Here is a 24,971-nt window from a genome sequence, read left to right on the forward strand (position 1 = left end):
GGGAGGACAGAGTTGAAACTAATTAATGTCCAGGGAAATGAGGAGGATTTCATTTTTCCGTGCAGTGAGTTGTTGTGATCTGGAACTCAAATCAAAAGACTCAAAAGGGGATTGGATAAAAACTCGAAAAGGAGAAACATGTGAACTATGGGGAAAGAATTAGAGAATGGTTATCCAAGAACCATACAATGCAGAAGGAGGCCATTTGGCCCATCGAGTCTGCACCAACAGCAATCCCACCCAGGCCCTATCCCTGTTACCACATGTCCCCCTGACATTAAATTTAGCACGGCCAATCAACCTACCCTGTACATTTTGGACTGTGGGAGGAAAATGGAGCACCGCAAGCAGACACGGGGAGAACATGCAAACTCCACATAGCCAGTCACCCAAGGCCAGAATTGAACCCGGGCCCGTTGAAGTGGTGGAGGCTGCCTCGCTAAATATTTTTAAGAAGCGGGTTGATGGGTTCTTGATAAGAGAGGGGATTAAGGGTTATGGGGAGAGGGCGGGAAAGTGGAACTGAGCCACAACAGATCAGCCATGATCTTATTGAATGGCGGGGCAGGCTCGAAGGGCTAGATGGCCTACTCCTGCTCCTATTTCTTATGTTCTTATGTTCTTATGTTCTTATGTCCTTGGCGCCATGAGGCAGCAGTGCTAACCACTGTGCTATGTTATAAAACAGGAGGCCATCTTACACATGCTGGCTCTCTGAATGAGCAACTTACATTGTCCCACTCTCCCATCCTCTCTCTGTTACCCTGCAGTCCTTTTCCCCTTCAGTTACTCATCAGATTTCCTTCTGGAAGCTTCGATTGATTGTGGCACCTTGTACCTGGGCAGTGCATTCCAGATCCTAACTACTCGCTGGGTGAAAGGCTTTTCCTCAGGTCAGTGTTGGTTCTTTAGCCAATCACCCTAAATGGATGTCGTCCAGTTCTTGACCCTTCTGCCAATGGAAACAGTTTCTTCCTCTTCACTCTGCCTAAGCCACTCATCCGCCTCAATCAAATTTTCTCACGGCCTTCTCTTCCTACAGGAGGACAACTCTAACCCACACAACTGAAGTCACTCATCCCTCAAGAGCAAGGGTGTGGGAACTAATCTGAAAGCTCTTTCAAAGAACCAGGGCAGGTAGATGGGCCGAGTGGCCTACCTCTGTGCTGTATGGACCTAAGAGTAAATTATCCCAATTGAAACAATGGTGGCAGAGGTACTCAATTATAGATGCATAGAATCCCCACAATGCAGAGGTCATTCGGCCTATCGAGTCCATACAGACTATCTCACCCAGATCTTCTCCCCCAGCCCATACCTTTATCCCCCACACATTTTACCATGAGGGTGGCACAGTGTTTAACGCTGCTGTGTCTCAGTGTCTGGGACGCGGGTTTGATCCCCGGCTTGGATCACTGTGTGGAGTTTGCACATTCTCTGTGTGTTTGCGTGGATTTCCTCCGGGTGCTCTGGTTTCCTCCCACAGTCTGAAAGATGTGCTGCTAACCTGAACAGGCGCTGGAGTGTGGCGACTAAGGGAATTTTACAGTAACTTCCCTGCAGTATTAATGTAACCCTTACTCTAATTTATAACACAGCCTGGTAGCACAGTGGTTAGCACTGCTGCCTCACAGTGCCAAGGACACAGGTTCAATTCCAGCCTCGGGTGACTGGCTATGTGGAGTTTGCATGTTCTCCCTGTGTCTGCGTGGGTTTCCTTTGGGCGCTCCATAAATAACTCCATATAAATATGGACACAAATAAATAAGCTTTTTAACCCATCTAACCTAAACATCTTAGGACATTAAGGGGCAATTTAGCGTGGCCAATCCACCTAACCTGCACATTTTATGGATTGTGGGAGGAAACTGGAGCACCCGGAGGAAACCCACGCAGACTTGGGGAGAATGCGCAGACTCTACACAGGCTCTATTGAATACGAGAGAGGAAAGCAGATACACTGAGACCCAGAGGGGTGGAATCGCCAGCCTTACCTTCCTCTGCCGAGTAGACGATTACAGTCTGGCTGTATGGTCCCTGACCCTTGTTGTTAAAGGCTTTCACCTTCACCTCAAAGCGACTGTACGCTTCAATGGTATCGTTCCGGTAAACATACCGCGAGGATTCAACGCCCAAAACCTTCGCGTTTTTCCAATCCTTCGTCCCCTCCCTTCGGAAGGTGATGATGTAACCAAAACCCTCACCGTTCTGGTACTCACGAGGCACAACCTTAAAATAAACCCGTCATAAAGAAGAGAAGTTAACATTGAGAGAAACTTTTCAATCCTCATCCCAACCTTTCCTTCTCCTGATGGGTTTGGCTCTTACTAGGATTCAATTTCTCTGGACCCAATAATTCTGCCCCCACCTCAATGTCCATCACTCCTCGGTGAGATTCAGCTGTGACTGTCAGCAGACTCTTCAACTGCGGGGGCATCACAACTAAATCTGATTGCTGCCAATATCCAAACTCACAAACACATTCCAGCAAAGGGGCTCAGTCGGCAGGGATCGGGAATGGGAGCTGTGGCTGGATCTTTTCCCTTCCATTGTCGAGGGCTAGATGGCCTACTCCTGCTCCTAGTTCTTGTGTTCTAAACTCTCCGCTTCCCTCACTTTCTCACACTTTCAAATATTTCTCTTCAGATAAACATCCAGTTCTCTGTTGAAAGCCATGGTTGTATCTCTTCACCACACTAAGCATTCCACAACCACCCGCAAGGTAAAAAGCTTTCTCCTCACGCCATCATTGATCTTTTTTCGCCAATCATCTTAACGCACTATCCTTCAGTTCTTGAATCTCAGCCAACGAGAACAGTTTCTCTCAATCTGCTCTGTCTAGACTGCTACTGATCTTGAGAAATTAGAATGTGGAACCCACCACCATGGCGCATAATTGTGGGAAGGAGGAAAGACACATTTAGGGGGGAGATGGATAAGTTTGGGGTGGCACAGTGGTTAGCACTGCTGTTTCACAGCACCAAGGACCTGGGTTCGATTCCTGGCTTGGGCCACTGCCTGTGTGGAGTTTGCATGTTCTTCCTGTGTCAATGTGGGTTTCCTCTGGGTTCTCCTGTTTCTTCCCACGCTTCAAAGATGTGCGAATTAAGTGGATTGGCCATGCTAAATTGCCCCTTAGTGTCTTAAGATATTCGGTGGTTAGATGGATTATGTGGCAAATGTATGGGGGTAGGGCGATGGGCCTGATTAAGATGGGTTGGTGTGGGCTGAATGGCCTCCTTCTGATCTGTAGGGATTCTATGATTCTAGGTACATGAGAGAGAAAGGAATAAAAAGGCTTCTTGATGGGGCGACATTAAGAAATCTGACCACAAACCCATTGTTCTATGAGAGGAAAGTATTCTGGCAACCTTCAACCCCACTTGAGATGTCTTATTTTTGTTCTTTAGTTCTGAATCAGGGTCCAGAATGTGTTGGGAAGAGGGACGGGATAACAAAGGTTCAGACAGGGATTTTCCAGCCCCCTCTCTCCCAAGGCATGTTTCCTGGTGGTGGAAGCTGGTCACCATTGGCCTCCAGGGGACTTTGTTTGACTTACTCAGCGGGGAACCCACCGCGGGGGGATTTGTTGGGGGGGGGTAACCTTTGGCAGGACTGGAAAACCCCACCAGCAGGAAGGGCCAGAGAATCCCACCTTTAGTCTCTTTCAGTAGGAAGTAAAGGAGCCAGCGCACGTTATCGTCTAAAATGTCTGGTTCGATCCTAAAATCCCCCGTTTTGCAGTTCCCCCAGTGAGGTCCCTACCCAATTTGAGCCTGGCCTTCTCCCAGTTCCAGTCTGGGATGTTCCGCAGTACTTACCGCCCACAGAATTGTGACCTCGTGCTGATCTCCACCTCCACCGCTGATGTTCGATGGGGCAACTGTGGGAGCTAGGAGACACAAAGTGAACTATATTTAACTATCAGAGCGTATTTGGGTGCGAGACATCAAGACTTGGCATAACATCCTTCGGTTTGACTTTGTGCTTTGGAAATTTGGGGGGGGGCGCGGTGGCGAGGGGGAAAGTGGGGGGATGGAAAGGGGTGGGGGGAAGGGGATGGGGGGGGTTGGGGCACCATGGCTGTATTAAGGCCCGACAATAAGTGACAGTATTTTGTTATTTTGGGGCCTCCGGGCGAAGGCTCCTCACTCACCAGCTTCTCTGGTGCGTACAGTTTGTGAAGGCAGGCTGGGGTCACCAGTCCCCAAGATGTTCTTGGCGATGACTCGGAACTCATAATCCATCCACGGCGTGAGGCTGATGACCCAGGCTGTCTCGGCGTTGCCTTCGATATGTTGCGGCACTTGTCAGAGAAAATCCCAAAGGAGAGAACATCAGGCAGTGTCCCCAAACCCCCCCGCTCACCCAAACCCAAATTCACTTGACAACTCAGCGAGCCTGGAAAGAACAGCAAGATCCCAGTTGCTGTTCCTAGCTCTGATCACCTGTGGTTGAGTGGCTGGCACTCTCGCTTCAGGGTCAGCAGGCCAAGCGTTCAAATCCCCGTTCTGGACACCTCAGCAAAAAATCTCAGGGCGCGCAGTAGTGCAGTACTGAGGGAGTGCAGCACTGTTGGAGGTTCCAGCTTCCAGATGAAATGTTAAATCATGGTCCCTGTCTCTCATGCGGATGTGAAAGATCCCTTGTCAACATTGAGGAAAAGAGTTAGGGAATGCTCCCCTGGGAATTGGCCAATAGAAATCCCTCAATGAAATAGCTGATCTGGCCATTATCACATTGTTGTTTGTGAGATCTGTCTGCAGGCATTTTGGCTGCTGTGTTTCCCCAAATTACAGGCGTGTGTGTGTGTGCGTGTGTGGGTCTGTGTGCGAGTGAATGTATGTGTCTGTGTGTGCGTGTATGCACACATGCGTACATGTGAGTGCTTGTGTGCGCATGTGCGTGTGTGTGCATGCACGTGTCGACGTGTGTGTGAATGTGTGTGTGTGTGCATGTGAGTGTGTGTGTGTGTGAACGTGTGTGTGCATGTGTGCATGTGCATGTGTGTGTGGATGTCTGTGCATGTCCGCATGTGTGTGCACATGCACACACACGTGTGCATGCACATGAGTGTGCACTCACATGTGTGCACATGTATGTGAATGTGTGTGTGTGCATGCACGTGCATGAGCATATGTGTCTGCGTGTGCGAGTGTGTGCATGCATGTGTGATCATGTGTGTATGCGTGTGTGTGTGTGTCTGCATGTTTGTAAGTGCGTGTGTATGTGTGTGTGGCAGAATCATACGTTGATCCCTAGTGCATTGAGGCAGCAGTGCCAATTAGTGGCACAGTGGTTAGCACTGCTGCTTCACAGCTCAAGAGAGCTGGATTTGATTCCCAGCTTGGGTCACTGTCTGTGTGGAATTTGCATGTTCTCCTCGTGTCTGCGTGGGTTTCCTCTGGGTGCTCCGGCTTGCTCCCACACTCCAAAGGTGTGCGGGTTAGATTATTGGCCATGCCAAATTGCCCTTTAGTGCCCCGGGATGCCTAGGTTAGAGGGATTAGCAGGATAAATAGGTGGGATTATGGAGATGGGGCCTCTGTGCGGCTGTTGTCTGTGCAGACTCGATGGGCCGAATGGCCTCCCTCAGCACTGTAGGGTTTCTATGTTTACTGTGTCATCGCATGTGATGGATAAATATTGGCCAGGACGCTCCCATGCTTTTCTTCAAAATAGTGCAATGGGATACTTACATCTCTTCAAGGGCAGAAAGGCCCTTGATTAGTAATCCCATCCAAAAGACAGCACCTCTGACAGTGCAGTGCTCCCTCGGTACTGCACCAGAGTGTCAGCCTTGATTTCCGTGCTTGCGCCCCAGGACCTGAACCCAGAACCTTGTCACTCGGAGGTTACCAACTGAGTCACGACTGAGAAATAGACTAAAGTTTTGAGTGGAAGTGAGAATATAAATGATTGTTTTTGGAAAGCTGCCAACCGAGTGTGGGCAGAGCTGTGCTTTCTCCTACTCACACAGTCACTGGAATCCTTGAGTACTTCTGGATCTGAAAATTCAATAACTGCACGAGAACATGCGAAGAGAGAGGAAAATCACGTTCCCCCTCCTCCACACGGCCAATTATTTTGGATAAAAGAAACTTAGGGTAAATCTCACTCTGGCCTCTTACACGATTAACATGGAAATCTTAAGAAGGTGGATTTAAAATAGTTGGTTTTGACATTCTTTCCCAATGTCCCCATCCCATCCACCTCCCCACACCCCCTCTACACCCTGAAACCCCCCCCTCAATTCTCTGTCAGCAGTGAGGCTGCACTGGGTCAGTGGTGGGGAGTGGGGGGGGGAGAGTGACAGAGCAGCCACTGACGAAGGAGCAGTGCTCCAAAAGCTCGTGATACCAAATCAACCTGTTGGACTTTAACCTGGTGTTGTGAGACTTCCTACAGCGCCCACCCCAGTCCAACGCCGGCATCGCCACATCATGTATACCTGTCCTGACATTCTTCCATTCATCAGACAGTGAGGTCCGGGCTTGTATGATGTACTTGCTGATCGGACTGTGATTGTCGTAGCCTCTGCTCCAGCTTAGCAGCACCGAAGTGTCGTTGATTTCTTTGACCACAACCCCTCCCGGAGGGCCGGGTGGACCTGGGAAACAGAACTTTGCGTGAAATATCGCGCCTTTAATGTCCCATGGCACTTCACAACAACATCATCAGGCAGCGTTTGACACTGAGTTACATCAGGAGATTATTAGGACAGGTGACCCAAACTTTAGCCAAGGAGGTACATCCTTGGGAGGTGGAGAGGCTTAGGGAGGAGAATTCCAGAGATTATCGGAAGTTGAAAGCGTGGCTGCCATTGGGGGACAAATAAATAGGGATGCTTGAGAGAATGAGATAAAGCTGGAGGATCTCTTTCAGTGGAGTTGAGGCCAAGATCAGCCACAATCTTACTGAATGGCAGAATAGGCTAGAGGGGCCAAATGGTCAACTCCTACTCCTTCTTACGTTCAAGGTACAGTCAGAATCTGAGGTCAGTTGTAAGTAATCAGTCTTAAGCAGAACCCCCACCGCCCCCAATCCCCACCTGTCAATCAAATAGAGATCACAGAATCCCCACAGTGTAGAGGGAGGCCATTCGGCCCATTGAATCTGCAGCGACAACAATCCCACTCAAGCCCTATCCCCGTAGCCCCACATATTTACCCCGCTAATCCCTCTAACCTATGCATCCCCTGACACTAAGGGGCAACTTAACAAGGCCAATCAGCACATCTTTGGACAGTGGGAGGAAACCGGAGCACCCAGAGGAAACCCACGCAGACACGGGGAGGACGTGCAAACTCCTCACGGGCCCTGACCCAAGACAGGAATCGAACCCGGGTCCTTGGAGCTGTGAGGCAGCAGTGCTAACCACTGTGCCACCGTCCCGCCCCAGGTCAGCCATGATCTGACTGAATGGTGAAGCAGACTCAAAGGGCTGAATTTACCTCCTTCCGCTCCTAATTCCTATGTTCTTATGTAGGGGGCACTTCCTGTCTTGAGAAGTTCCTTTCTAGGTTAGTGAGTGCTTTTAAATCCTTGGACCTTCCGAGGTCTGTAAAAATCAGCAGAAATCAACTGGCTTTCTGACATTTATTTATAAAGCCCGATGGAAAACCTTTGAAGTGTACTGATATCTAAAAGACACTTCTTAAAAGCTTTTTTGTACACAGATAAAATGAATCTCTTTGTATACAGATAATGGAATGTTCTGCCTGTAAAGGGCAATGGACAGTCTTGGCTTTCAAAAAGCAATTGGATAAATACTCACACAGGATGAAATCTACAGGGCAATGGGAAAAGAGCAGAGTTTTGGGACCAATTTGTCATCCCTTTTGAAGGGAGTCACAGTGGTGCCTCACAGCACCAGGGACTCGTGTTCAATTCTGGCCTCGGGTCACTGTCTGCGTGGAGTCTGCACGTTCTCCCCGCGTCTGCGTGGGTTTCCTTCGGGTGCTCTGGTTTCCTCCCACAGTCCAATGATGTGCGGGTTGGGTTGATAGTCTACCTAAGATGGATTGGGGATAGGCCAGAGGGGAGGGCCTTGGCACATTCTGCTGATTTCCATTCACGTAGTTTTTTTCTTCCTACTGGTCTGACTGAAGTGATTCACACATAAAGTAAGTGGGGTTCCTGCTGATTGCTCACTATATTGACCGTGAGAGCCGTGTGTCGAAAGTGTCAATATTTCTTTTGTTTCTACTACTCGAAGTTGGTGATATTTCTATTAATATAAAAATGATAAAGCATTTTCCATAACTCATTACAAAATATTCAGCATGTACTAAATGTAACTAAAGTTTATTTAATGGTGTCACAAGTAAGGCTTACATTAACACTGCATTGAAGATCCCCTAGTCACCACACTCTGGCGCCTGTTCGGGCACACAGAATCATAGAACCCTACAGTGCAGAAAGAGGCCCTTCGGCCCATCGAGTCTGCACCAAGCACAATGCCACTCAGGCCCTACCCCCATTTCTCTACATATTACACCCACCAATCCCTCTAACCTACGCATCCCTGGACACTAAGGGGCAATTTCTTAGCACGGCCAATCAACCTAACCCGCACATCTTTGGACTGTGGGAGGAAACCGGAGTACCTGGAGGAAACCCACGCAGACATGGGGAGAAGGTGCAGACTCCACACAGACAGTGACCCAAGCCAGGAATTGAACCCGTGTCCTTGGAGCTGTGAGACAGCAGTGCCCCCATTGCACCACCCAATCTTAATCGTGGAGTCATTGTGAGTGAACAGGCCTGATTTCAATCTTGTGGCCCACTGAGATGAAGGAGGCTCACTCATGTGGCCCCCTGACTAGACTAGGCTGCCCATCACTGCTGTATACCTTTCTTCAATCCATTCACCACTGCTCCTTGTTTCCTATCAGTCCTCCAATTTCGTAACCAGGCTACCTCTGTCACGGACTCTTCAAATTTGTTGACAAGCGAGAAACTCAATCAAATAGTTAAACATGATTTGCCTGTAACAAATCCATGCTGCCTTTCCATAATTAATCCAGAATTATTCCGGGGATGTTTGCCGTGGTGTAAATGCCACAGGAGATTATTCTTCCATCCCTGCAGACTCAAGTCCAATCTTAGAGGGCTGGTAACCCAAAGGGGAATTGTTTTCCGAGTTAAGGGTATCCAATATTGGATCATGTCGTCCCGGAGTAACCCTGGCAACAAAACGCCCACCCAACTTGATGGCCTGTAAGCGGCTAAGAAAATTGACATTTGCCAGAGAGCGCCCCAATCAAACCTTGTTCCTGTCTTGTTTTCTTCAATAGTACAAGGCTTAGGAGAGTGATTGGAATGGAAAGCAGTCCCCGAGGATCCCCTTTCCCCTTTAATTATTTCGTGAAAAGGGCCTTTGTGGTCCTGAAAGCTTATGGAAACATCTGTCACACCAGCTGTTTGTTGGATCCGGAAGGTCTGAAGTAACCAGCCCTTTATCCGCATGCGGCTGATTATATGTCACATCTCTGTGACATTTGCAGCATCAAAAGGAGCTGTAATTAACAGGGGAGGCTGAGGAGATTAATATACATCAGTCCAATATCAATTAAAAACTGAAAATCCGATCTGAGTCCCCAGTGATTCGAATTCAGTGCTGTTTTAAAAGCTAGCAGGCTGAGAGACAAGATGTCCATTAGCATCACTTGCTATTATTAAATCGCTGCGCTTTACCCCTCCGTTTTTCTTGATCGCAACATAATATTGCACGAGAGAAGACCACTCGGTCCATCATGCTTGGGCTATCTCTTTCTGAAAGCTATCCCATTAGCCTTACACCCCTATACCCTTCTCGATTAACCAAGCACATGTCAAACTCTCTTTGTGAGTTCCTATTGAATCTGCTCTCACCACCCTTTCAGGCAGTGTGTTCCCGCTCACAACTGCTCACCGTCTAAAAGAAATTCCTCGCCCCTGGTTCTTTTGCCAATTATCTCAAATCTAATTACAGTGGAAATACTCCCTCTTTAATTACTCGAGTAAAACCCTTCATAATTCCTCACCCTCCCCTGCTTGAGTCTCAGCTTTTCCAGTCTCTTCACACATCTGGAGTGCTACATCTCTGGCATCATTCTTGCCAGCCTCCCTTGCATCCTTGTTTTTTATTTGTGGGACATGGGTGCCGCTGATTGGCCAGCATTTATTGCCTGGTTGCCCTTGGAGGGAAGTTCAGAGTCAACCACATTGCTGTGGATTTGGACAGGTAGGCCACACCAGGTAAGACGGCAGATTTCCTTCCCTGAAGGGTATTAGTGAGCCAGATGGGTTTTTCCGACAACCAACAATGGTTTCACGGTCATCAGTAGATTCATAATTTCAGATTTTTAAAAATTAAATTTGAATTCCACCATGACAGGATTCGAACCCAGGACCCCAAACATTAGCTGAGCTTCTGGATTAATGATCTAACAATAATACCACTAGGCCATTGCCTCCCCAGATTGGGGATGTAATGACTTCAATCAGGCCAGAGACATTGGCCAATTGGAGTATGAACTTCCTGATTAAGGATCCAATTGATGGGCCAATCAGGGAGTCTTTGCCTTGGACTTAACAAAGAACAAAGAAAATTACAGCACAGGAACAGGCCCTTCGACCCTCCAAGCCTGCACCGATCATGCTGCCTGACTGAACTAAAACCTCCTACCCTTTTGGGGACAATATCCCTCTATTCCCATCCTATTCATGTATTTGTCCAGATGCCCCTTAAAACTCACTATCGTATCTGCATCCACTATCTCTCCCGGCAGTGAGTTCAAAGCACCCACCACCCCCTGTGTAAAAGACTTGCCTCGTACATCTCCTTTAAATCTTACTCCTCACACCTTAAACCTGTGCTCCCTAGTAATTGATTCTTCCACCCTGGGAAAAAGCTTCTGACTATCCACTCTGTCCATGCCCCTCATAATCTTGTAGACTTCTATCAGGTCGCCAACTGACCTCTGTCGTTCCAGTGAGAACAAACCGAGTTTATCCAACCTCCCCTCATAGCTAAAACCTGGAACCTCATAGCTAAAGCCAGTTCCTCTGACACCCCAGAGATAGACTGCTGACTGCGAGCACTCTGTGTACTGCTGTTAGAGTTTGTAAATAAAGGGATTTTGGTGAGGGGATTTCTGTCTCTAAAGACTTATTACGGGGGAATGGTGTTAACATTGGTCCGAAGAACATAGGAACAGAAGGATTCAGCTCCTTGAGACTTTTCCACCATTCGTTAAGATCACGGCTGATCTGTGTTTATACTCTTGTGTGTGCTTTTGCCCCATATCCCTTGACATCGTTGAACAACAACCATCTAAAAAAAAACCTCAGCGTTAAATTTTGCAGTTAATCTTGCATCAGTTGCCACTTGTGGGAGAGCGTTTCAAACCTCCACTCAGTGACTACACGGAGAATTGTTCCCTCATTCCACGGATGGAATTCTCCAGCCGCACGCAATGCAAGAATGGAAATTCCTGCTCAAGCTCAACAGATCTTTGAATGGTCCGCTAATTCCTGTCTTGATTCCCGCGGTGGGTGAGACGGGAGAATTTCAGCCCATATCTGACAGGCTTGATTCTAATTTTTACAATATGACCCTTAGGTTCGCCCGTCAGTGGAAATAGATTGTCTCTATTTCTGCATTCCATTCTCCATGATAACTTAAAAACATTGGCCAGTTCACCCCTTACCCTCCTAAATCCTGAGAATGCAATCTTGGCTTGTGTGTTCTGTCCTTGCAATTTAACCTTTGGAGTTCAAGTATTGTTCTGGCAAACCTATGCTGCTCTCTCTCCAAGGCCCATATCCTTCCTAAGGTCTGGCCCCCGGAACTGCTCACCATATCACAGGTGTGGTCAAACCAGGGCTTTGTATAGCTGAAGCATGGTCTTTACCCTCTTGAATTCTACTTTTCTAGATATAAAGACAGTCATTCAATGAGCCTTTTTGATTATTCTTCCTGCCTGTTCACGACATTTAAATAATCTGTACTTGTTCCCCTGAACCACCACCGTTTTTTGCTTTTCACCGTTGAAATCAAATTAAACCATTTCATTACGGTTCAAAGTTCTTAACAAATAGAAAGGAGGATGAGTGGACACCAGTTAACCTCCACTGCCCAGCCCTGGTCAATAGTTAGCCAAGACAGTAAGTGTCGCTTACCTACTCAACCTGTGTGCGTTGTAGGTTTACACCCCAACCCAAAATCATCTTCTATCTCACAGTTCCTACACGGGCAAGGTCCAGGGGGCAGTTATTGGATGGAGATTAGGAGCAGGAATCACGGCTGCATTTTCCTTTGCCTAAGCCTAGCTCTTTATTTTATAAAGTTTATTTATTTATTAGTCACAAGTAGGTTTACATGAACACTGCAATGAAGTTACCGTGAAAATCCCCTAGTCTCCACACTCTGTCGTCTTCTCAGAAGAATTTAGCTTGGCCGATGCACCTAACCAGCACGCCTTTCGGACTGATGGAGGAAACCGATGTGGACAGGGAGAGAACGTGCAGGTCCCACCAGACAGTGACCCAAGCTGGGAATATGAACCCGGTTCCCTGGCATGCTGAAGCAGCAGTGCTAACCACTGTGCCACCCTCTTTAAACCTTATAAACTTTATAAATAACACGACTATATCTGATTGCGAAAGGATATTTGGAACAGGGAGGACGCCATCCATCTCTTTTCGAGTTTCCCACCATTCAATTTGATCATGATTGGTCTGTATCCTATTTCCATTTCCCCAGCTTGGTTTCATTACCCTGGATACTCTTCCCTAACAAGAAATCTCCCTCAGTTCTGAAATCTTGCCTCAGTCTCAACATCTCTTTGGGGAAGAGAGTTCCAAATTTCCACAACACGGTGAAGATGCGCACCTGACATTGCCACTGACTGGCCTGGCACAGTGGTTAGCACTGCTGCCTCGCAGCTCCAGGGACCTGGGTTCGATTCCCAGCTTGGGTCACTGTCTCTGTGGATTTTCTCTTTGTGTCTGCATGTGTTTCCTCCGGGTGCTCTGGTTTTCTCCCGCAGTGCAAAGATGAGGGGGTTAGGTTGATTGGCCATGCTAAGTTACCCTTTAGTGTCAGGGGGATTAGCAGGGTAAATATGTGGGGATAGGGCTTGGGTGAAATTGTGGTCAGGCTTGATGGGCTGAATGGCCTCCTTCTGTACTGTAGGGATTCTATGATTCATTTTAAGGTTACTGCCATCTTATTCTGCACTCTTCCACCAGGGGATCCTTTCTCTCTATCCACTGTTTCAAACCCTTTAATCATCTGAAACAGGCCAGTCAGATCACTGGAGGGTCTGCAAACCCCATCTATGTAACGTGTCCTCGTCATTCACCCCTGTTGGCCCTGTTATTACAGGCTTGGGTTCCTTTCTGAGAGGGTTAGAGGGGTGGCCTTGTGAGGGTTTTTAAGACAGTGAAATGGTTTGATCGGGTATATCTAGGGAAGGTGTTTCCAGTTGGACGTGAGGCCAGAATTAGGAGCCATAAATACATGGGTGGCGCAGTGGTTGGCACTGTTGCCTCATAGTGCCTGGGACCCGGGTTTGAATCCAGCCTCGGGTGACTGTGTGTACATTCTCCGTGTATCTGTGGTCTTCAGCTCTGACGAAGGGTCAGCCAGGCTCAAAACGTTGGCTCTATTCTCTCTCCACAGATGCTGTCAGAGCTGGCATTTTCTGTTTTTGTTTCAGAAAAGGATAGAAGCAATGCTGAGAGGGCGAGAGGAAATCGAATGGAAGGGGCCTTACCTCGTGGATTAACTCTGGCATAGGCCAGACGGGCTGAATGGCCTGTTTCTGAGCTGCAAATACATTCTATACAGTCAATGGGTAATCCTTACCTCTCACAACCAGCTTTGCAGTTGCAAAGGTGCTGTCCACGACCGTCTGGGCAGTGCACGTGTACATTCCAGAGTGATGCAGCTGCACGTTGGTTATCTTGAGGTCACCAATGGTTTCCCGCTGCAGGTAGAGGGATGGAAACAATTCAGTGTGAATCAGGCAGTGGTACAAATGGCTGCACTGTGACCCATTGATTGGCACCAACCCTATTCACGTCACTCAAGTAGTTTATCTATTAGTGTCGCAGGTAGGCAATGAAGTTACTGTGAAGATCCCCTAGTCGCCACACCCCAGCGCCTGTTCAGGTTGTCAGGTGTTGTGTGTTTTTCTCCTGATGGAGATGGCAAGATGGCACAGTGATTAGCACTGCTGCCTCAAAGCGCCAGGGATCTGGACTCGATTCTCAGCTTGGGTCACTGTCTGTGCAGAGGCGGCACATTCTCCCCGTGTCTGCGTGGGTTTCCTCTGGGTGCTCTGGTTTCCTCCCACAATCCAAAAGATGTGCTGGTTGTAAGAAGTCTCACAGCACCAGGTTAAAGTCCAACAGGTTTATTTGGTAGAGAAACGCCACTAGCTTTCGGAGCGCTGCTCCTTCATGAGGTAAGTCTATTGGCCATGCTCAATTCTCCCTCAGTGTACCGGAACAGGCACTGGAGTGTGGAGACTAGGGCGTTTTCACAGTAACATTAATGTAAGCTTACTTGTGACACTAATAAATAATCTTTGAACAACGTTTATGCTTGGGTAACCAGTTATTAACTAAGAAACAGTCCTTTGACTTAAAGAATTCAAAGTCAGTGTGAGCAGAATTCTCAGGCCATTCATGCCTCATTCCCACTGCGAGCAAGGACGGAGAATTTGGTGCTCAGTCAAATCTCTGTTCATTGCAGTAGGACCAGGAAATCCTGCTGGTGTGAGCGGATGAAAAATTCCGGCAATTTCTCTGATATTGAGAACAAATTGAGCAAAGATGTGGAGATGCCAGCATTGGAGTGGGGTGGGCACAGTAAGAAGTCTCACAACACCAGGTTAAATTCGAACAAGATTATTTGGAATCACGAGCTTTTGGAGCTCTGTCCCTTCACCAGGTGAGTGAGGATAGTTTGAGGAAGGAGCAACTCTCTGAAAGCTCGTGATTCCAAATAAACCTGTTGGACTTTAACCTGGTGTTATGCGACTTCTTACTGAGCAAAGTGCAACTAACAATAATTTAGATTTGCTGAGCGCTCTTAGCAGAGTAAAACATCCCAGAATGCTTCACAGGGATGACATCAAATAAAATTTGGGCACTGGGCCATGTAAGGATTTATATGGGGAGCAGGATTGCTCAAAAGTTTGGCCCAAGATGCAGACTTTCAAGAGTGTCTTAGTTAGGGAATGGCGTGGTGAAGACGGAGAGCTTTCGGGTGGGAGTTCCAGAGCTTGTTACTTCCACTGTGGGGAGATTAAAATTGAAGATGCTCAAGATACCAGAATTGGAGAAAGGAAGAGATTTTGCAGGGTTGCAGAGGGAATAAGAATAGGTAATGCCTCGGAAGGATTTCCAAACCAGGCTGAGGATGTCCATAAGACATAAGAGCAGAATTAGGCCATTCGGCCCATTGAGCCTGCTCCACTATTCAATCATGGCTGATTTCTTTTCTCATTCCCATTCTTCTGTCTTTTCCCCATAACTCCTGATCCCCTTATTAATTAAGAATCTATCTATCTCTGTCTTAAAGACACTCAATGACCCGGCCTCCACAGCCTTCTGCGACAAAGAGTTCCACAGATTCATCACTCTCTGGCTGAAGAAATTCCTCCTGATCTCTGTCTTGAAGGATCGTCCCTTTAGCCTGAGGTTGTGCCTCTGATTCTAGTTTTTCCAACTAGTGGAAACATCCTCTCCACATCCACTCTATGCAGGCCTCACAATACCCTATAAGTTTCAATGAGATCCCCCCCTCATCCTTCTAAACTCCAACAAGTACAGACCCAGAGCCCTCAACAGTTCCTCATATGACAAGGTATCAGACTGGACCCCCTTTGTCCATTTGCCCCAATATTAGGACAAGAGCCTTCAATTGCCTCAGTCTCCTCTGAAACTCACTGCTGAGCCTCTCCAACTCTTACCGATCATAAGCATCCCCTGTTCGATGAAGCTTTCAGTTACTTCTCCTAATCTTTCCTTTTCTGGTTCCTTATTCATTTCCTTACACTTTTTTCTGAAGTACCTTAGGAATTCTCTGCCACAGAAGGCTGTGGAGACCAAGTCACTGAATATGTTCAAGGAACAGATGGATCAGTTATCGAGATTGTAATGGCACCAGGAGGCATGGGACAAAAGTGGGAACATGGAATTGAGATAGAGGATCAGCCATGATCACAATGAATGGTGGAGCAGGCTCGAAGGGCCAAATGGCCTATTCTTACTTCTACTTTCAATGTTTATCCAGTAAAGAAGACTCTAAGCCAACTATTTTACAGCAGAAAATCCTCTTTTAATGTTTGTGATAACCTTCAGAACTTGCAAAGGAATCATTGATTCATCTCCTGGTTGGACCTTTAGAATACAAACTCCCCGATGATTGGTATATATTGTGCCTTTTATAAAGCAGGCCCATGAGTAGGTGCATTATTGTATTGTCCCATTTGGGACCTGTTGTGTCCATCACAGGCTTGTGGTTTTGCTTTACTTTATTTTGTGCAATAAAGCACCATTCTTTTACAGCCAACTCTGAGTTATTATAATGAGAATGCTTGTTATTAGTCATAGAAAGGTAGAAATTTACAACATGTAAACAGGCCCTTTGGCTCAACTTGTCCATGCTGCCCTTTTTTTTAAACCTCTAAGTTAGACCCAATTTCACGCATTTAACCCATATCCCTCTATACCCATCTTACCCATGTAACTGTCTAAATACTTTTTAAAAGACAAATCTGCCTCTACCACTATCTCTGGCAGCTTGTTTCAGACACTCAACACCTCCTGTGTGAAAAAATTGCCCCTCTAAAACCTTTTGTATCTCTCCCCTCTCATCTTAAACCTATGCCCTCTAGTTTTAGACTCCCCTACCTTTGGGAAAAGATATTGACTATCTAGCTGATCTGTGCCCCTCATTATTTTATAGACCTCTATAAGGTCACCCCTAGGCCTCCCATGTTCCAGGGGAAAAAGTCCCAGTCTATCCAACCTCTCCTTATAACTCAAACTATCAAGTCCCAGTAGCATTCGAGTAAATCTTTTCTGCATTCTTTCTAGTTTAATAATATTTTCTCTCCAATAGGGTGACCAGAACTGTAGACAGTATCCCAAGTGTGGCCTTACATTGTACAACTTCAACAAGGCATCCCAACTCCTGTATTCAATGTTCTGACCGATGAAACCTTCTTCACCACGCTGTCCATCTGTGACTCCATTTTCAAGGAGCTATGAATTGGACCCCTAGAACTCCTGCAGTTAGTCAACATCTTTTCCCAAAGGTTGGGGAGTCTAAAACTAGAGGGCATAGGTTTAAGGGGAGAGGAAAGGGACACAGAAGAGTTCAGAGGAGCAATTTTTTCACACAGAGGGTGGTAAGTGTCTGGAATGAGCTGCCAGAGGTAGTAGTAGAGGTGGGTACAATTTTGTCTTTTACAAAGCATTTGGACAGTTATATGGGTAAGATGGGTATAGAAAGATATTGGCCAAACGTGGGCAATTGGGACTAGCTTCATCTACCACACAACTAATGATTAGCTAATCAAAGTTTATTTTCAGATATGTCTAAATCAATGTTGTGACATTGCTTATAGATTGTCAAATATGGAGATAACTCAGACACTTGCCTTGGCCTAAGATGGGGCTCAGATGCTGAGTGCTGCTTTATACTCACTATGGAAACGCGTTGGTAGTGCTCTCCCATGATGTCAAAGTCAATGGGAGAATCGTTGACTGTCCAGGTGAACGTGAGGTCCATGGTGGGATCGTGGCTCGCGTGGCACTGCAGTACGACATCCTCACCAAGGTTGATATCAGCGTTGGACGGAGCGAGGGTGATTTTAGTGGCGTCTGCAAGAGAATGGACCAAACAGAGGCAGGGGTCAACAAATGATAAAACAAAGAGAGACGGAGAGAGAGAGAAAAGACATCATCAGAAAGTGCTTAAATCTTCTGAAAGAAAAATGGGGGGGTTGGATTTTACGTTACTCGGCAGGGTGAGTGAGGGAGGTGGAAGAGAGACGGACTGGTCAGCTCACTTCCACACCCACTGTCTCAGCTTGTCCAATCAAATGCCAGAGGGCCAAAGGCTCCAGGCCCAACCGGAATTGAATACGGAAAGGCCTGGATAGAGTGGACGTGGGGAAGATGCTGCCATCAGTACGAGAGACTCGGATCCGTGGGCACAGCCTCAAAGTAAACGGACAGCCCTTTAAAACAGAGATGAGGAGGAATTTCTTCAGTGAGAGAGCGGTGAATCTGTGGGACTCTTTGCCACAGAAGGCTGTGGAGGCCGGGTCGTTGAGTGTCTTTAAGACAGAGAGAGAAAGGCTCTTGATTGGAAAGGGGGATCAAAGGTCATGGAAAAAAGGCAGGAGAATGGGATTGAGAAATTTATCATAGAATCTTACAGTGCAAAAGGAGGCCATTTGGCCCATCGAGTCTGCGCTGACCACAACCCACCTAAGCCCTATCCCCATAACCCCATGTATTGAACCCTAGCTAGTCCACTGGCTACTGAAGGGCAATTTAGCATTGTCAATCCACCTAACCCACACATCTTTGGACTGTGGAAGGAAACCCACGCAGACATGGGAAGTGCATGCAGACTCCAAACAGAGAGCGGCCCAATCCAGGAATCGAACCTGGGTCCCTGGCTCTGTGAGGCAGCAGTGCTAACCACTGTGCCACTGTGCCTCCCCATTCAACCAGCCACGATTGAATGGCGGAGCAGACTCGATGGGCCGAATGGCTTAATTCTGGTCCTATATCTTATGGTCTTATGGAAGCCAGACACCACATGGTGATGTGATGCCATGATTGGAAAGTCTGTCACAGCTGGAATGATAAAGGTCTCCACACATGGAATCAGAGGCTCAACAATGTCATAGAGAAAGTCACAATGACATGACATTTAATGATGGACCCAGTGGTGGCAGGACTTTTTATCCATCCTTGCACTGCCTCGTTATAGCTGCTGCAAAACATACGCAAACTTACTCATGCCTGACATCGATAAATGCAACTGGCAATGAAAAATTGCAGGCGATTTATTTTAAAATTCCACGCCTGCTTTTCTTCCACGGCCTGGGGAGGCGCAGTGCCGACACAGCGTCATCACCCCCTGTTTTATGTTTGAGCGGAGGACAGGCAGCCCACCCGACTTGGGACCCTGAAATCCAGCCAGAGACCTTCTTGGGGTGTTGCGTATCGTTCCAAGGAGCCGTTTGCATTCCTGCTTTAAAAAAAAAACCAGACCAGGCAGACTGACCTCTGACCGACACGATGCCCGTGCTGTTTGCCTTTCCCTTGTAATTCTCCGCAAAGCAGCTGTACTTCCCTTCATCCGTCCGACTTATATTCCGAATCCTCAAGCTGCCGTCCGTGAAGATGGTCATTCTGGGGGGAGCAAAACAAAGGGAAGTAGCACAATTACAAATGGAAAAACGCCTTCAGGCTCAGTCCAATGTTTAATGAGACAGAAACAGAAAATGCTGGAAAATCTCGGCGGGTCTGACAACACCTGAGACTGAATAGAGCCAACGTTTCGAGAGAAACATTATCCAGACTGGCTCTATTCTCTTATGATGTGGAATGCCGGTATTGGACTGGGGTAAACACAATAAGAAGTCTCTCAACACCAGGTTAAAGTCCAACAGGTTTATTTGGAATCACGAGCTTTTGGAGTGCTGCTCCTTCATCAGGTGAGTGAGACTTCTTATTGTGCCCACTCCAGTCCAACACCAGCATCTCCACATCATAGATCTCAGGAATATACATTGAGGGGGGTTCCTGCACCTCAGTGAAGTGACTTCAACATCGGTGCCCATCTTCAAAGTCTTCAGCAGTCTTGTTCCCCCTCATCAATGGCAAGTTCTCCAGTCAAACCTCAGTGATCACACACTTCCCATCGCCATCTGTAACAACAGAGTATCCCTGGCTCTCTGCTACCTCTGTTCCATCACTGGAGGCTGATTACTTGCGCTGTCTGATTCACTTCCATCTACGTAGAGAAGGTTCTTTAGAAAGTACCTTCAATCGTTCCTTCCATAATGCATCCCTTCTCTTTTCCTGCCTGATGCGCACACTTTGCCACTCATCGATAAGCACTTTGTGAATTTTTATTTATTCATTCGTGGGACATGGGCTTCGTTTGCTGGCCAGCATTTATTCCCCATTCTTAGTTACCCTTCTCCCAGGGCAGTTGAGAGTCAATGGAGTTGAGGAGGAACTTCTTCACTTAAAGGGTGGTGAATCTCTGGAATTCTCTGCCCATTGAAGTGGTAAAAGCTACCTCGTTGAATATATTTAAGTCATGGGTAGATAGATTTCTGATAGACAAGGGAATTAAGGGTTACGGGGAGAAAGCGGGAAAGTGGAACTGATCCACTTCAGATCAGCCATGATCTTATTGAATGGCGGGGCAGGCTCGAAGGTCTCGATGGCCTACTCCTGCTCCTATTTCTTATGTTCCTATGTTCAACCACATTGCTGTGGCTCTGGAGTCACATGTAGGCCAGACCAGGTAAGGAAGGCAGATTCCCTTCCCTAAAGGATATTAATGAACCAGATGGGTTTTTCTGACAACTGACAATGGTTTTATGGTCATCAGTAGGTTCTTAATTTGAGATATTTTTTATTGAATTCGCATTCCACCAAGTATTGTAGCGGGATTCGAACCCAGGTCCCCAAAACATTAACTAAGTTTCTGGATTACCAGAAAATACCAGAAAATAGCAATAATACCACTTGGCTATCACCTCCCCTGAGTAGGAACTAGATCTTAGAACTTAGACCCAGATCATAGAATCCCTAGAGTGTAGAAGGAGGCCATTTGGCCCATCGAGTCTGCACTGATGACAATCCCACCGAGGCCCTATCCCCGTAACCCCACCTATTTACCTTGCCACTGAGGGGCAATGTAGGATGGCCAATCAACCCAACCTGTACACCTTTGGAATGTGGGAGGAAACCGAAACACTTGGGGGAAACCCACGCAAACACAGGGAGAATGTGCAAACTCCACACAGTCAGTTACCCAAGGCCCGAATTGAACCCGGGCCCCTGGTGCTGCGAGACAGCAGTGCTAACCACTGTGGTAGCACAGTCATAGGACATATAACAGTACAGCACAGTACAGGCCCTTTGGCCCTTGATGTTGTGCCGAGCTATGTCCGAACCCAAGATCAAGCTATCCTACTCCCTATCATTCTGGTGTGCTCCATGTGCCTGTCCAATAACTGCTTGAAAGTTCCTAATGTGTTCGACTCCACTATCACAGCAGGCAGTGCATTCCACACCCCAATCATGCTACTGGACTAATAATCCAGAAGCCAAGACTATAGATCAGGAGACATGAGTTCAAATCTCATTACTGTTGGGAAACCAGCTAATTAAGTAAATGTGCCATTAAAAACCAGTGTCAGTAATGGCATCCTATCTGCAAGCATAGTAGCGACTCACAATCACTTCTCAGGGCAATTGGGGAGGGTAACAAAGGCTGGTCTAGACATTGACACCCACATCCTGAGAATGAATAACTACAAAAAAAGTTTCTTCCAATTCTTTCAATCTTTTCTGTTTGAAAGCGTGGATCCATTTTCCTTTTATCCTTTCTGATCGAGCGCTTTTGAATAACAGCCTGAATGAAAATATGTTCTCCAAAACCTCTCATACAATCAAACAATGCAGAGAGATATTCAGCCCATTGTAACTCAAGGAACAAAGAACAGTACAGCACAAGAAAGGCCCTTTGGCCCTCCAAGCGTGCACCGTTCATGGTGTCTGCCTAAACTAAAACCTTATGCGCTTACGGAGTCTGTATCCTTCCATTCCCATCCTATTTATGTATTTGTCTAGATGTCCCTTAAATGCTGCTATCATACCTACACCCACCACTTCCCCAGGCAGTACCTTCTAGACATTCACCACTCTCTGTGTAAAAACCTTATCTCGAACATCTCCTCTAAACTTTTCCCCACGCACCTTAAACCTATGTCCCTTTTCTACCCTAGGAAAGAGTATCTGACTATCCACTCTGTCTGTGCCATTCATAATCCTGTAAAACTTTATCAGATCACCCCTCAACCTCCGTCATTCTGGTGAGATTAAACAGAGTTTCTCCAACCTCTCCTTATAACTAATACCTTCCAGAGCAGGCAACATCCTTGTAAACTTCTTCTGTAGCTTCTCTAAAGCCTCCACATCCTTCTGGCAGCTCGTCGAAACCACTCCCACTTTTCTTCTCCCATTCATTTTCATTATGTGTAAATCTGATCCAACTTTGAAGGAAATAACTTGTTCATAGAGCAAGGGCTGGGGCGGACTGGGACAACTTGGGCAGATGCGTTATAATTTGGATAAATGTGCAGTTATTCACTTTGGAGGCAAACACAAGAATGCAGGTTACCACCTGAATGGCTGTAAATTAGGAGAGGGGAGTGTGCAGAGGGACCTGGGTGTCCTTGTGCACCAGTCACTGAAGGTAAGCATGCAAGGGCAGCAGGCGGTAAAGAAGGCAAATGGTACGTTGGCCTTCATTGCAAGAGGTTTTGAGTACAGGAGCAGGGATGGGTTGTTGCAATTACAGTAAGAAGTCTCACAGCACCGAGTTAACGTCTGACAGGTTTATTTGGCAGCACAAATTTTTGGAGCACTGCCTCTTCAGCTTGTCATGCTTACCCCAGTCCAACGCCGGCATCTTCACATCATTGTTGCAATTATACAAAGCTTTGGTGAGGCTACATCTGGAATATTAGCATAGAACACAGAACACTACAGCACAAACAGGCCCTTCGGCCCACAAGTTGCGCCGATCATATCCCTACCTACTAGGCCTATCTAGAACCCTCAATCCCATTAAATCCCATATACTCATCCAAAAGTCTCTTAAAAGACCCCAACGAGTTCACCTCCACCACCACCGACGGCAGCCGATTCCACTCACTCACCACCCTCTGTGTGAAAAACTTACCCCTGATTATTGTGTGCAATTTTGTTCTCTTTTTCTGAGGAAGGATTTACCAGGTTGATTCCGGGGATGGTGGGGCTGATTTATGAGAAGGGATTGACTAAGTTAGGATTGTTTTCGCTGAAGTTCAGATGCATGAGGGGAGATCTCATAAAGACTTATAAAATGCCAACAGGATTCGGCAGGGTGGATGCAGAGAGGATGTTCCTGATGGTGGGGTAGTCCAGAACCAGGGGTTACAGCCTGAGGATTCAGGGTAGATCCTTTAGGACGGAGATGAAGAGATATTTCTTCACCCACAGAGTGGTGAGCCTGTGGAATTCATCACCCCAGGAAGTAGTTGATGCCAAAACTTTGAAGAGTATTCAAGAGGCAGCTGGATATGGCACTTGGGGTGAATGGGATCAGAGGTTATGGGGAGAAAGCAGGGTTAGACTATAGAGTTGGACGATCTGCCATGATCGTGATGAATGGTGGAATAGGCTTGAAGGGCCAAATGGCCTTCTCCTGATTCTATCTTCTATGTTTCTATGTCAACTAACACCCAACCAATCAGCAACCCAAAGTACAAAGATAAATCTCTCACAACTCCACTCATTTCCACTCTGATCATATCCCATCTCAGTCCCTCAATCCGGCCTCTCAATGATACACTTTCCCCACTACAGGGACATTGATCCTGTCTTGTGGGTGAGATTATTTTAGTCACTTACCTTGTGTTGTTGGAAAGAATCTCTGTCCCTTTGGTCCAGTAGATGTTTGGTTTGGGGGCTGCCCGGGGTCTGCACTCGATCAGGACCTCTCCTCCCCGGGCTGCTGGGATTAATCGCTTCACCGGCTTCGACTGAAAATCCGGAGCAAAGGCTGGGAATGAAAGAGCCAAGATCACTGGATGAATGATTCAAAGCTAATCGAGGAGAAAGGGATGGACACTCACTCCCGCACTCCGCTGGACACTCACTCTCACTGGACACTCACTCCCTCACTCGGCTGGACACTCACTCTCACTGGACACTCATTCCCGTACTCCACTGGACACTCACTCTCTCACTCTGCTGGACACTCACTCCTACGCTCTGCTGGACACTCACTCCCACACTCTGCTGGACACTCACTTTGGCACAACACTGGACATTCACTCCCACAATCCACTGGACGCTCACTCTTGCACTCCGTTGGACATTCACTCTCACACTCCACTAGACACTCATTCCCTCCCTCTGCTGGATACTCACTCCTGCTGGACACACTGTGTGTGTGTGTGTGTGTGTGTGTGTGTGTGTGTGTGTGTGTGTGTGTGTGTGTGTGTGTGTGTGTGTGTGTGTGTGTGTGTGTGTGTGTGTGTGTGGAGGTGTCGGGTGGGGGGGCGCAGGGGAGTGTGGGGATTGTGGTTAAGTTTGCTAGATTGTGAATGACTGTGTTTGAGGGTTTTTTTGAGTTTGGAATTCTCCTGAGAGATGTGTGTCCACTCCCTGCCCATGGAGCCTGGGTTCAACGTTGACTTTAATGGACCCCAGACAAAGATCTGCACTAAGATCCAACTAACCTTGAACTTTCAACTCTGCATTGGCATAAATGGTTCCGTGTTTGTTCTCAGCGACGCACTGGTACATTCCGGAATCATCCTTAACAAGTTTTGAAATTTTCAACGCACAATTGCTGACTTCAGTGCGGCTCTGTGGAAAGAACCAAAGTTAATGGCTGGGAGAGAACTGACTAATGGAACTGGGAATGAATTCAATTCTGAAGTAAGATTGCCGCCTTTGGCTCAATGAGACCACTAAAAGTGACCTAATTAGCCTCCAACTCAGATGTTGAGAATTTAGCCAAGTTTCCCAGTTCTGATGGTCACCTGAGGAACTCCTAGTGTTGGGGCCTATTGGTAGAAGCTGGAATGTGTAATTCTTGGATGTACAATGGGAGTAGAACATATCAATATGGCAATTTGATGGCCCACATCAAA

General features: G+C 47.1%; 1 protein-coding gene across 2 annotated transcripts in view; it reads right to left on the minus strand.

Moving 5' to 3' along the window:
* cntn2 (contactin 2) overlaps nt 1–24,971 on the minus strand; it is a 175,756-nt gene that overhangs the window by 17,924 nt on the left and 132,861 nt on the right. For both annotated transcript variants that reach the window (XM_080209753.1, XM_080209756.1), the window contains exons 10-18: nt 24,555–24,684; nt 23,722–23,872; nt 19,310–19,437; nt 17,714–17,889; nt 13,859–13,979; nt 6,452–6,610; nt 4,157–4,306; nt 3,822–3,892; nt 1,995–2,229 (exon numbers count right to left, since the gene is read on the minus strand). In XM_080209753.1, coding sequence (XP_080065879.1) covers nt 1,995–2,229; nt 3,822–3,892; nt 4,157–4,306; nt 6,452–6,610; nt 13,859–13,979; nt 17,714–17,889; nt 19,310–19,437; nt 23,722–23,872; nt 24,555–24,684 — 1,321 coding nt within the window. The remainder of the gene's footprint in view (nt 1–1,994; nt 2,230–3,821; nt 3,893–4,156; nt 4,307–6,451; nt 6,611–13,858; nt 13,980–17,713; nt 17,890–19,309; nt 19,438–23,721; nt 23,873–24,554; nt 24,685–24,971) is intronic.

Source organism: Carcharhinus amblyrhynchos, chromosome 22, assembly GCF_965287045.1.
Source record: "Carcharhinus amblyrhynchos chromosome 22, sCarAmb.v2.hapA, whole genome shotgun sequence".
NCBI lineage: Eukaryota > Metazoa > Chordata > Chondrichthyes > Carcharhiniformes > Carcharhinidae > Carcharhinus > Carcharhinus amblyrhynchos.